Here is a 12308-nt window from a genome sequence, read left to right on the forward strand (position 1 = left end):
ACAAGTCTGGTGATCAGTTTCCACATCTTCTCCAGAGAGGTTCCTGTATCTCCAAGCTTCAGCCTTCTGCCTGCAGGTACCTGCACACTTTCGTTGCCCTAGCAGTCCCTGTCTCCACCATCAGGGGTGCTTGCACCAGAACCCTGCAAGAGGCCACCCTCATCATTTCGGGCTCCGCTTTAAGGTTTGTTACAGTACGATCCAGCCACATGGAGCTCGAAAGGGGGGCCTCACCTTTGGAGGCACTGTGCCAGCAGATTGCAGCCCTCACCCAGGCAGTCCAGGGCCTACAAGATGGCTATTGTCAACTTGAGCAAAGAGTAGAGTCTCTATCTCCAAGCACCTCAGCGCATCAGACAGCCACAGCACCTTTGCCCCCTGTTCCAGCAGCCTCAGCAACAGCACCCACAGTAGTGGTGCCACCCACAAAGCCCCGAGTTCCTACTCCTGAGAGGTTCTTGGGGGATCGCAGCAAGTTCTGTGCCTTCAGGAATGCTTGCCAGTTATACTTCCTGCTACAACCATGCACCTTCTCTTTGGAAAGCACTAAAGTGGGGTTTATTGTCTCGCTACTCTTGGGAGAACCCCAAACCTGGGCTCACCGCTTGATGGAACAGGCCAGTCCTCTTTTGAACATTATGGACTCTTTCCTGGATGAAATGGCCAAATTATATGATGACCCCCCAGCGTACCACAACAGCAGAGGCCAGCCATCACGCCCTCCAGCAGGGCCGTAGGCCGGTGGAGGACTATGTAACATACTTTAAGCCGTGAAGTTCCGATACCCAGTGGAGCGATGCCGCTCTCCACTAGCAGTTCTGTCTAGGACTCTCTGAAGCACTTAAAGATGAGCTGGCTCGAATTGGAGTCTCCAGTTCTTTGGAGAACCTGATCCAATTATCTATCCAGATCGATCGTCATCTAAGGGAGTGAAGATCTAAGAGGACCAGCCATTTCCGTCCCATGTGGATGTTGCCCAAAGTACCTAGCAGTCCATCTATTCCTGCTTCCCGACTACCTGCTGCCACTACTGAGGCTCCAGAGCCAATGCAGATAGGCCTGCTTCGCTCACCATTGTCACCAGAGGAAAAGCAGCGTTGTCGCCAGAATAACCTCTGCTTATATTGTGGGGGAGCCGGCAACTATGCAAGCATGTGCCCTAACAAGACCTGTAAGTTTGACTCTCCTCCTCGCGATCCTTGTGCATTGACTTTAACAAGATCTGCTCACATTGCTGTTCCTGTCTCACTACAGCTTCCAGAAGGGGCACTCCAGGTCCAGGCTATAATTGACTCAGGCACCTGTAGCTGCTTCATGGACCATGCCTTCGTGCAGCAACACAACATTCCACTGCAACCCAAACAACAAAGACTTTCCATATGGCTAGCTGATGGGTCAAACGTCAAATCTGGGCCTATCACCCATGAAACTCAACCTTTGTCCGCTGACATTCTGCCAGATCACCAAGAACTGTTATGCCTGGATGTCATCTTCTCACCATTATTCCCAATCATTCTGGGGATGCCATGGTTGCAAGCCCATAACCTCCAAATTAATTGGGTTACCGGCAAGGTGATCTTCCAGTCCTCCTATTGTCTCCAGAATTGTCTCAAGGCCTCTCACCATGCGGTTCCACTCATCGGCTGCTTAAAATCTGTATCTGAATCCCAAAAACTCGTCCCATCTGTATACAATGACTTCCTGGATGTGTTTGACAAGCAGAAGGCAGATACTCTTCCCCCTCACCGGGTTTATGACTGCCAATCGAACTGTTACCAGAGGCAGAAATTCCTGGGCCTTAAGGAATATATCAACGAGAATCTCAGGAAGGGGTTCATTCGACAGTCCTCTTCTCCAGCCGGTGCAGTAATATTTTTTTCCTTGAGAAGAAAGATCATTCCCTCTGCCCATGCGTGAACTACAGGGAATTGAAAAGAATTACATTTGAAAATCGCTATCCTCTCCCTCTGATTCCAGAGCTGTTCCAGAGACTCCAATCTGCAAGAATATTTACAAAACTAGACTTACAAGATGCCTACAACTTGACTAGAATTTGTGAGGGGGATGAGTAGAAGACGGCTTTCCGGACATGTTTTGGCCACTTCAAGTATCTCGTTATGCCGTTCGGACTTTGTAACGCACCGGCCACCTTTCAACATTTTGTTAATAACATCTTCAGAGACTACCTAGACTTATTCATGATTGTCTACCTCAGTGGTTCTCAACTCCGGTCCTCAGGGCCCACCAACAGGCCAGGTTTGCAAGATAACTGAAATACATCACAGGTGACATCATCTGCTGCTCAGTGATTGCAGTATTCTAGTCTGCATCTCCCCAAGGTAATACTTAAAATCTGTTCTGTTGGTGGGTCCTGAGGACTGGAGTTGAGAACCACTGGTCTACCTGGATGACATTTTGATATTTTCAACTTCTCTAGAATTACACCGTGACCATGTGAAGCAAGTTCTCCACAGAGTGAGACAGAACGGACTTTATGCTAAGGCCAAGAAATGTGAATTTAACCTCCCTGGCGGTTTTCCCGAGTATGGCTCGGGGTTAAAATTCAGGACCATTAGCGGTAACCCCGAGCCACACTCGGGATTACATCGCAGGATCCTGGTGTGGCTTTACTTACCTTGTCCCCGGGATCCTGCGATGTCCCCCGCTGTGTCTGCGGGCTCCGTCCTCCTCCGAAGCCTCTCCGTGCCAGGCTCCGTTCCCTGCGAGCGGCGCAACGCACGGGGGTGGAGCCTGGCGGCAAATTCAAAAAATTTTAAAAATCATAACACATACAGTACTGTAATCTTACAGATTACAGTACTGTATGAAATTATTTCACATCCCTTTTGTCCCCAGTGCTTTGTCCTATGCCCTGCATGCAGTTTTATGTTATATATACTGTTCTTTCTGCCAGGAAACTGGAGATTGTCCATAGCAACCAAAAAGTGTCCCTTTACATCAAAAGTGGCTTTAGACCAGCTAGAAAACAGCGATATTAAATTAGAACACTTGCAGAATTGAGCAATAGTGAATCGTGGGGAAATTTATTTTATTATTAATTTTTTTTTTTTAATTATTTCTTTTTATTTATTATATTATAATTTATGTTTTTTTGTTTCAAACTTTATCATACCCGGGATATCTACTAGAATCTTGTTTGGACAGATTTAAGTGTGTTATTGTTAAGAATTACAGACCTACAATATAAAACGCCAAATTTCCATGCAAAATAATTGTACCGCTTTCAGCACCTAAAATCCGAAATAATCATACCGCTAGGGAGGTTAAACATCAGACCATTCACTTTCTCTGCCTTGTAATATCAACTGGGGGTGTGGCAATGGACCCTCAGAAGGTCTCAGCTATAATGTCTTGGCCACCCCCAAGCAACAAGAAAGGAGTACAACATTTTATTGGGTTTTCCAACTTTTACAGAAAATGTATCAATAATGTACCTTTCAATAGGTATCATAGCACCTATTACACAGCTCACAAAGAAACAAAGCCGTTTTAAATGGACTGAAGCAGCTCAAGTTGCATTTGACAGGCTAAAGGGATTATTTACCTCTGCTCCAGTACTAAAACATCCTGATCCTGCTTTGCCATACATCCTGGAGGTGGATGCATCCGAGACTGCTGTGGGGGCCATCCTGTCCCAGCGCCAGGGACCTAAGTCTTTAATGCGCCCTGTGGCTTTCTTAAAAAAAAAATAGGCTTATCGGAAAAGAATTACGATGTGGGGGACTGAGAACTTTTGGCGATAAAAGCCAAAAAGCCAGCCTTGGAGGAGTGGCAGTACCTCTTGGAGGGAGCAGCATACCCAATATTGATCTTCACAGATGATAAGAATTTAGAATATGATTGTATACCTCGTTGCCAGCCCGTTACCAACCTTTGCCTGTTCCTGACACTGCAGTAGATCCTGAGTCTGTACTTACCTACCTGGCTCCCACTGAACAAGTCTGGTGATCAGTTTCCATATCTTCTCCAGAGAGGTTCCTGTATCCCCAAGCTTCAGCCTTCTGCCTGCAGGCACCTGCACCCTTTCGTTGCCCTAGTAGTCCCTGCCTCCACCACCAGGGGTGCTTGGACCGGAACCATGCAAGAGGCCACCCTCATCATTTCGGGCTCCGCTGTAAGGTACGTGACAGACATCAATTCACGAAACGCGTTGAGCTAACAGATGTCATGTTCAAATCGCATACTTCACCCTATCACGTCATTGTGGATTCTGTTCATGCATTATATATTTGACTATATTCTAATCATGTGCTATCCAATTTTGGGCTTTTCTACTGTATATGTATCATGTGCTCATTTTTTGGATTATTTATGTATTATGTATTGTTGTATGAAATAAAGTTTTTAACTTAATATCTTACTCCATGCAGGTATTTAATTATATGTGTAGTATATCAATTTTCTATCGAATATGAATTATGAGACAAATGTCCTACTCCTTTACATATAATATAGATATGTCAAAGCGGTGTTCCAGACGCGATTTTTTTTTTTTAAAGTCAACAGCTACAAACACTGTAGCTGCTGACTTTTAATAAGAACACTTATCCTGTCCAGGGAGCCTGCGATGTCAGCCCCCCGAGGCCGATCCGTCCATCGGATTGGGTGCCGGCGCCGCCATCTTAACAAAGGGAAACAGGCAGTGGAGTCTTGTGGCTTCACTGCCCGTTTCCTACTGCGCATGCGTGAATTGCGCGGCGCTTTGTGAATGGCCTTGTTGTTTTCTGGGACACACACATCTCCCAGAATAAAATGGGGCAGCTCGCCGAAGAGGAGGAAGCGCCGCGGAATAGAAGAGACAGATTAAGCAACAGGGGTTTCTGGTAATTAACCACTTAAGGACCGCCTCATGCCGATTTATGTCGGCAAGGCGGCACGGGCAGGCAGAATCACGTACATATACGTGATCTGCCTCCCGCGGGTGGGGGGTCCGATCGGACCCCCCCCGGTGCCCGAGACGGTCCTCTTTTGTCCCCCGGCGATCGGAGGTGAGGGGGAGGCCATCCATTCGTGGCCCCCCCTTCGCGATCGCCGCCGGCCAATCAGAACATTCCTTTGCTGCTGTATGCTAAACAGCAGCAAAGGAAATGATGTCATCTCTCCTCGGCTCGGTATTTTCCGTTCCGGCGCCGAGGAGAGAAGACATCAATGTGAGTGCACAAACACACACACACACTCAGTAGAACATGCCAGGCACACAAAACACCCCCGATCCCCCCCGATCGCCCCCGATCACCCCCCAATCACCCCTCCCCCCCCTCCCCCGTCACACTGACACGAGCAGTTTTTTTTTTTTTTCTGATTACTGCATGGTGTCAGTTTGTGACAGTTACTGTGGTAGGGCAGTTAGGGTTAGCCCCCTTTAGGTCTAGGGTACCCCCCTAACCCCCCTAATAAAGTTTTAACCCCTTGATCACCCCCTGTCGCCAGTGTCGCTAAGCGATCATTTTTCTGATCGCTGTATTAGTGTCGCTGGTGACGCTAGTTAGGAACGTAAATATTTAGGTTCGCCGTCAGCGTTTTATAGCGACAGGGACACCCATATACTACCTAATAAATGTTTTAACCCCTTGATTGCCCCCTAGTTAACCCTTTCACCACTGATCACCGTATAAGTGTTACGGGTGACGCTGGTTAGTTCGTTTATTTTTTATAGTGTCAGGGCACCCGCCGTTTATTACCGAATAAAGGTTTAGCCCCCTGATCGCCCAGCGGTGATGTGCGTCGCCCCAGGCAGCGTCAGATTAGCGCCAGTACCGCTAAGACCCACGCACGCAGCATACGCCTCCCTTAGTGGTATAGTATCTGAACGGATCAATATCTGATCTGATCAGATCTATACTAGTGTCCCCAGCAGTTTAGGTTTCCCAAAAACGCAGTGTTAGCGGGATCAGCCCAGATACCTGCTAGCACCTGCGTTTTGCCCCTCCGCCCGGCCCAGCCCAGCCCACCCAAGTGCAATATCGATCGATCACTGTCACTTACAAAACACTAAACGCATAACTGCAGCGTTCGCAGAGTCAGGCCTGATCCCTGCGATCGCTAACAGTTTTTTTGGTAGCGTTTTGGTGAACTGGCAAGCACCAGCGGCCTAGTACACCCCGGTTGTAGTCAAACCAGCACTGCAGTAACACTTGGTGACGTGGCGAGTCCCATAAATGCAGTTCAAACTGGTGAGGTGGCAAGAACAAGTAGTGTCCCGCTGCCACCAAGAAGAAAACAAACACAGGCCCGTCGTGCCCATAATGCCCTTCCTGCTGCATTCGCCAATCCTAATTGGGAACCCACCACTTCTGCAGCGGCCATACTTCCCTTATTCACATCCCCAACCAAATGCAGTTGGCTGCATGAGAGGCATTTTCTTTATGTCCTCCCGAGCACCCCTACCCAACGCACCCCCCATAAAAAGATGTCTGCAGCAAGCGTGGATTTAGGCGTGACACCCGCTATTATTGTCCCTCCTGTCCTGACAATCCTGGTCTTTGCATTGGTGAATGTTTTGAACGCTACCATTCACTAGTTGAGTATTAGCGTAGGGTACAGCACTGCACAGACTAGGCACACTTTCACTCGGGTCTCCGAAGATGCCATCGCATTTTGAGAGACCCGAACCTGGAACCGGTTACAGTTATAAAAGTTAGTTACAAAAAAAAGTGTAAAAAAAAATATATAAAATAAAAAAAAATAGTTGTCGTTTTATTGTTCTCTCTCTCTCTATTCTCTCTCTATTGTTCTGCTCTTTTTTATTGTATTCTATTCTGCAATGTTTTATTGTTATTATGTTTTATCATGTTTGCTTTTCAGGTATGCAATTTTTTATACTTTACCGTTTACTGTGTTTTATTGTTAACCATTTTTTTGTCTTCAGGTACGCCATTCACGACTTTGAGTGGTTATACCAGAATGATGCCTGCAGGTTTAGGTATCATCTTGGTATTCTTCTTTTCAGCCAGCCGTCGGCTTTCATGTAAAAGCAATCCTAGTGGCTAATTAGCCTCTAGACTGCTTTTACAAGCAGTGGGAGGGAATGCCCCCCCCCACCACCGTCTTCCGTGTTTTTCTCTGGCTCTCCTGTCTCAACAGGGAACCTGAGAATGCAGCCGGTGATTCAGCCAGCTGACCATAGAGCTGATCAGAGACCAGAGTGGCTCCAAACATCTCTATGGCCTAAGAAACCGGAAGCTACGAGCATTTCATGACTTAGATTTCGCCGGATGTAAACAGCGCCATTGGGAAATTGGGAAAGCATTTTATCACACCGATCTTGGTGTGGTCAGATGCTTTGACGGCAGAGGAGAGATCTAGGGTCTAATAGACCCCAATTTTTTTCAAAAAAGAGTACCTGTCACTACCTATTGCTATCACGGGGGATATTTACTTTCCCTGAGATAACAATAAAAATGATTTAAAAAAAAAATGAAAGGAACAGTTTAAAAATAAGATAAAAACGCAAGAAAATAATAAAGAAAAAAAAAAAAAGCACCCCTGTCCCCCTCTGCTCTCACGCAAAGGCGAACGCAAGCGTCGGTCTGGCGTCAAATGTAAACAGCAATTACACCATGCATGTGAGGTGTCACCACGAACGACAGATCGAGTGCAGTAATTTTAGCAGTAGACCTCCTCTGTAAATCTAAAGTGGTAACCTGTAAAGGCTTTTAAAGGCTTTTAAAAATGTATTTAGTTTGTCGCCACTGAACATTTGTGCGCAATTTTAAAGCATGTCATGTTTGGTATCCATGTACTCGGCCTAAGATCATCTTTTTTATTTCATCAAACATTTGGGCAATATAGTGTGTTTTAGTGCATTCAAATTTAAAAAAGTGTGTTTTTTCCCCAAAAAATGCGTTTGAAAAATCGCTGCGCAAATACTGTGTGAAAAAAAAAAATGAAACATCCACCATTTTAATCTGTTGGGCATTTGCTTAAAAAAAATATATAATGTTTGGGGGTTCAAAGTAATTTTCTTGCAAAAAAAATAATTTTTTCATATAAACAAAAAGTGTCAGAAAGGGCTTTGTCTTAAAGTGGTTAGAAGAGTGGGTGATGTGTGACATAAGCTTCTAAATATTGTGCATAAAATGCCAGGACAGTTCAAACCCCCCCCAAATGACCCCATTTTGGAAAGTAGATACCCCAAGCTATTTGCTGAGAGTCATTTCGAGTCCATGGAATATTTTATATTGTGACACAAGTTGCGGGAAAGAGACAAATTTTTTTTTTTTTGCACAAAGTTGTCACTAAATGATATATTGCTCAAACATGCCATGGGAATATGTGAAATTACACCCCAAAATACATTCTGTTGCTTCTCCTGAGTATGGGGATACCACATGTGTGAGACTTTTTGGGAGCCTAGCCGCGTACGGGACCCCGATAACCAAGCACTGCCTTCAGGCTTTCTAAGGGCGTAAATTTTTGATTTCACTCTTCACTGCCTATCACAGTTTCGGAGGCCATGGAATGCCCAGGTGGCACAAACCCCCCCAAATGACCCCATTTTTTAAAGTAGACACCCCAAGCTATTTGCTGAGAGGTATAGTGAGTATTTTGCAGACCTCAATTTTTGTCACAAAGTTTTGAAGATTGAAAAAAGAAAAAAAAAAAGTTTTTTCTTGTCTTTCTTCATTTTCAAAAACAAATGAGAGCTGCAAAATACTCACCATGCCTCTCAGCAAATAGCTTGGGGTGTCTACTTTCCAAAATGGGGTCATTTGGGGGGGGGGGTTGTGCCACCTGGGCATTCCATGGCCTCCGAAACTGTGATAGGCAGTGAAGAGTGAAATCAAAAATTTACACCCTTAGAAATTCTGAAGGCGGTGATTGGTTTTCGGGGCCCCGTACGCAGCTAGGCTCCCAAAAATTCCCACACATGTGGTATCCCCATACTCAGGAGAAGCAGATAAATGTATTTTGGGGTGCAATTCCACATATGCCCATGGCCTGTGTGAGCAATATATCATTTAGTGACAACTTTGTGCAAAAAAAAAAAAATTTATCACTTTCCCGCAACTTGTGTCAAAATATAAAATATTCCATGGACTCAACATGCCTCTCAGCAAATAGTTTGGGGTGTCTACTTTCCAAAATGGGGTCATTTGGGGGGGTTTTGTGCCATCTGGGAATTTTATGGCCTTCAAAACTGTGATAGGTAGTGAGGAGTGAAATCAAAAATTTACGCCCTTAGAAATCCTGAAGGCGGTGATTGGTTTTCGGGGCCCGTACGCGGCTAGGCTCCCAAAAAGTCTCTCACATGTGGTATCCCCGTACTCAGAAGAAGCAGCTGAATGTATTTTGGGGTGCAATTCCACATATGCCCATGGCCTGTGTGAGCAATATATCATTTAGTGACAACTTTTTGTAATTTTTTTTTGTCATTATTCAATCACTTGGGACAAAAAAAATTAATATTCAATGGGCTCAACATGCCTCTCAGCAATTTCCTTGGGGTGTCTACTTTCCAAAATGGGGTCATTTGGGGGGGGGGTTGTACTGCCCTGCCATTTTAGCACCTCAAGAAATGACATAGGCAGTCATAAACTAAAAGCTGTGTAAATTCCAGAAAATGTACCCTAGCTTGTAGACGCTATAACTTTTGCGCAAACCAATAAATATATGCTTATTGACATTTTTTTTACCAAAGACATGTGGCCGAATACATTTTGGCCTAAATGTATGACTAAAATTGAGTTTATTGGATTTTTTTTAAAACAAAAAGTAGAAAATATCATTTTTTTTCAAAATTTTCGGTCTTTTTCCGTTTATAGCGCAAAAACTAAAAACCGCAGAGGTGATCAAATACCATCAAAAGAAAGCTCTATTTGTGGGAAGAAAAGGACGCAAATTTCGTTTGGGTACAACATTGCATGACCGCGCAATTAGCAGTTAAAGCAGCACAGTGCCAAATTGGAAAAAGTCCTCTGGTCCTTAGGCATAATGGCATAATGGTCCGGGGCTGAAGTGGTTAAAAAAAAAAAATTCAAATTTTTTTAATATATTTTTTTGAGAATGTTAATGTCATTTTTTATTTTAGGGTGGACCTCCTCTTTAATTATAATGCCACACAACACTCGACCCTCCGCGTACTTCATTTAAAGTCCCGCCTCCTTGTTCTCTTTTGTATAAAACTTTTACTGTTCAGAAGGATACAGAACAAAAATACATAATTGAACATGCATGTACTTTACATTCTGTGAGTTTCTCTGTTTTCAGGTCAATTATTCTATAAACTGTATAACAAGCGGAATCTAATTTACATATTTTGCACTTATGTAACCAATAGTATTCCACAGGACAAACAAAAATAAATGAATGATAACACTTCCCAAATAAATTTGTTTCCATAGATATAATAAATATTCTGCTTTATATTTCTCCACATGTTCCATTCTAAACTCTCACATTTTATAGGACTTGGAGCAGTCACAGAACTGGGATTTGGTCCCTTCAACTCTACATATAACGTTCAGTCAGTGAATTCATGAAGCTGCGGTCTCACGGAAGTTATGCTTGAAATTATTACACAATCAAACCTAAACCTTGTATATCCCCCACTAACCTTTGGAAAGCTTCTTCTACTTTAATACATCTGTTTCTGGTGAGTTAACTACTCCATTACAAAAAAAAAATAATTGTTTGGCAAATGTTGACTAATGTTTCATGTCGGACAGTAGAATACAAATTCCTACTGGCTATGGGTTATTTTTTGGAACTTTGTAAGGAGATTTGATCTTCTCACCACCTTCTCGTTCCCTCTCATGTGATTCAGCAGACCAATACATTTTACTAACAGCTTGTGAGGGACTATCTGGCTAAAAATTGTGTAAATTGATTGTTTTGGTGGGTCTACACTTTTACTCTTTTTTTAAATTAATTTTATTGGCTTGCAGTACTACCAAATATCACTAAATCACTGATTTAGTAAAGTCTGTGATTGCTGAGTACTCACCCTTCGTCATATCGCCATTCACTGCACAGAACAAGGTGACCCCATGTAGAAAGAAGAGAGGTAAAAGTAGACGGACTTCCATGCTGCAGGCTGAGCACCGAGCAATAAAAGAAGTATCAACTGATGAAGACAATTATCAAAAAAAATATATTTTTCTGTAGAAATTAGTAGACTGCTATGAGAACCAGATAAGATGAAAACTGTCTATATTATCTCCTTCTATATAAGTTTGTTCATGGTGATAAACTTGATTTTTAGTAGACATGTGCATTCGTTTTCGTCCGAATGCATTTTCGTCTGAATTTCAGGTGTTTTCGTTATCATTTTAACAAACGATAACGAAAGTGCAGAATACGAAAACCGAAACATCCGACATAAACAAATGCTTTATTTTCATTTTCGTTGCGACAACAGTTCGATATAGATAGGAGATTCGACATGACGCTGACAATAACAATCTGTGTCTATCGTACCTGTGGTCAAATGTGCCTAACCTTAAAGTGGAGTTCCATCCACTTGTACAACTCTTCAGCATCCCTCACCAAACTGTGCACTGTAAACGAACTGGATATTTAAAAAAAAAAAATTCTCAGCACCTACTGTATATCTGCTGTATTCATTTTTCACTTCCTCCTCCCTGGCCATGGCCCATTGCATCATTTCCTGTTTGCAATGCCCTCTGGCAACTTCATCTGACACTGCCGTTGCTATGGAAACCTGACCTGAAACCTATTACACTGCTTGTGCTGCACTGAGCATGTGCGAGATCTGCAAGAATGAGATCCAGGAAGAAATACAGTCTGGCTTCAGATGCCCACACTTAAGATGGCCACGGCCTGCTGTAAGTTTATAAAATAACAAACTACTGCTATAAACTAACAAAACAGACCTTAGTTTACAGACTAACTTTACTAGAATACATTAAGCTTGTGTATTATAGGGGTATTTTTATTTAAAAAGTATAATTTCGGCCGGAACACCACTTTAACTCTATTAGTCCAAGATTATTCTACGTAGAGAGAAAAGATTCGACATAGAGAGAAAAGATTCGATACAGAGAGAAAAGATCGCTGCTGGAATTGGGTGGGGGAAGTAAAATAAAAATAATGATGATGATGAATGGCATTGGCCGATTGTAACCAAAGAGGAGGAGTAGTAAAATAGCTAGAACTAAGTACACACGTACAGCCAACTTACTTTTACTTACGATTTGCTAGCAGAGAGAGACACACACTGAATCATTTCAGAAGAGAGTCAATCTTAGCTGGTCCGTTTGTCAGAGAACCTGAATTATTTGGCAATTAAGCATAAGCACAGCAGCAGAACAATAGTGAAGCAAGCT

The 12308-nt window shown here is 43.4% G+C and overlaps 1 protein-coding gene across 1 annotated transcript in view; it reads right to left on the bottom strand.

Moving 5' to 3' along the window:
- Window positions 1-11069, bottom strand: part of LOC141133604 (proteinase-activated receptor 1-like) — a 34785-nt gene extending 23716 nt beyond the window's left edge. The window contains exon 1 of the mRNA XM_073623074.1: window positions 10967-11069. Within this exon, the coding sequence (XP_073479175.1) occupies window positions 10967-11048 (82 nt within the window). The 5' untranslated portion in view covers window positions 11049-11069. The remainder of the gene's footprint in view (window positions 1-10966) is intronic.
- Between the last annotated feature and the right edge of the window lie 1239 nt (window positions 11070-12308).

The sequence above is a fragment of the Aquarana catesbeiana genome, linkage group LG03 (assembly GCF_042186555.1).
Source record: "Aquarana catesbeiana isolate 2022-GZ linkage group LG03, ASM4218655v1, whole genome shotgun sequence".
Taxonomy (NCBI): domain Eukaryota; kingdom Metazoa; phylum Chordata; class Amphibia; order Anura; family Ranidae; genus Aquarana; species Aquarana catesbeiana.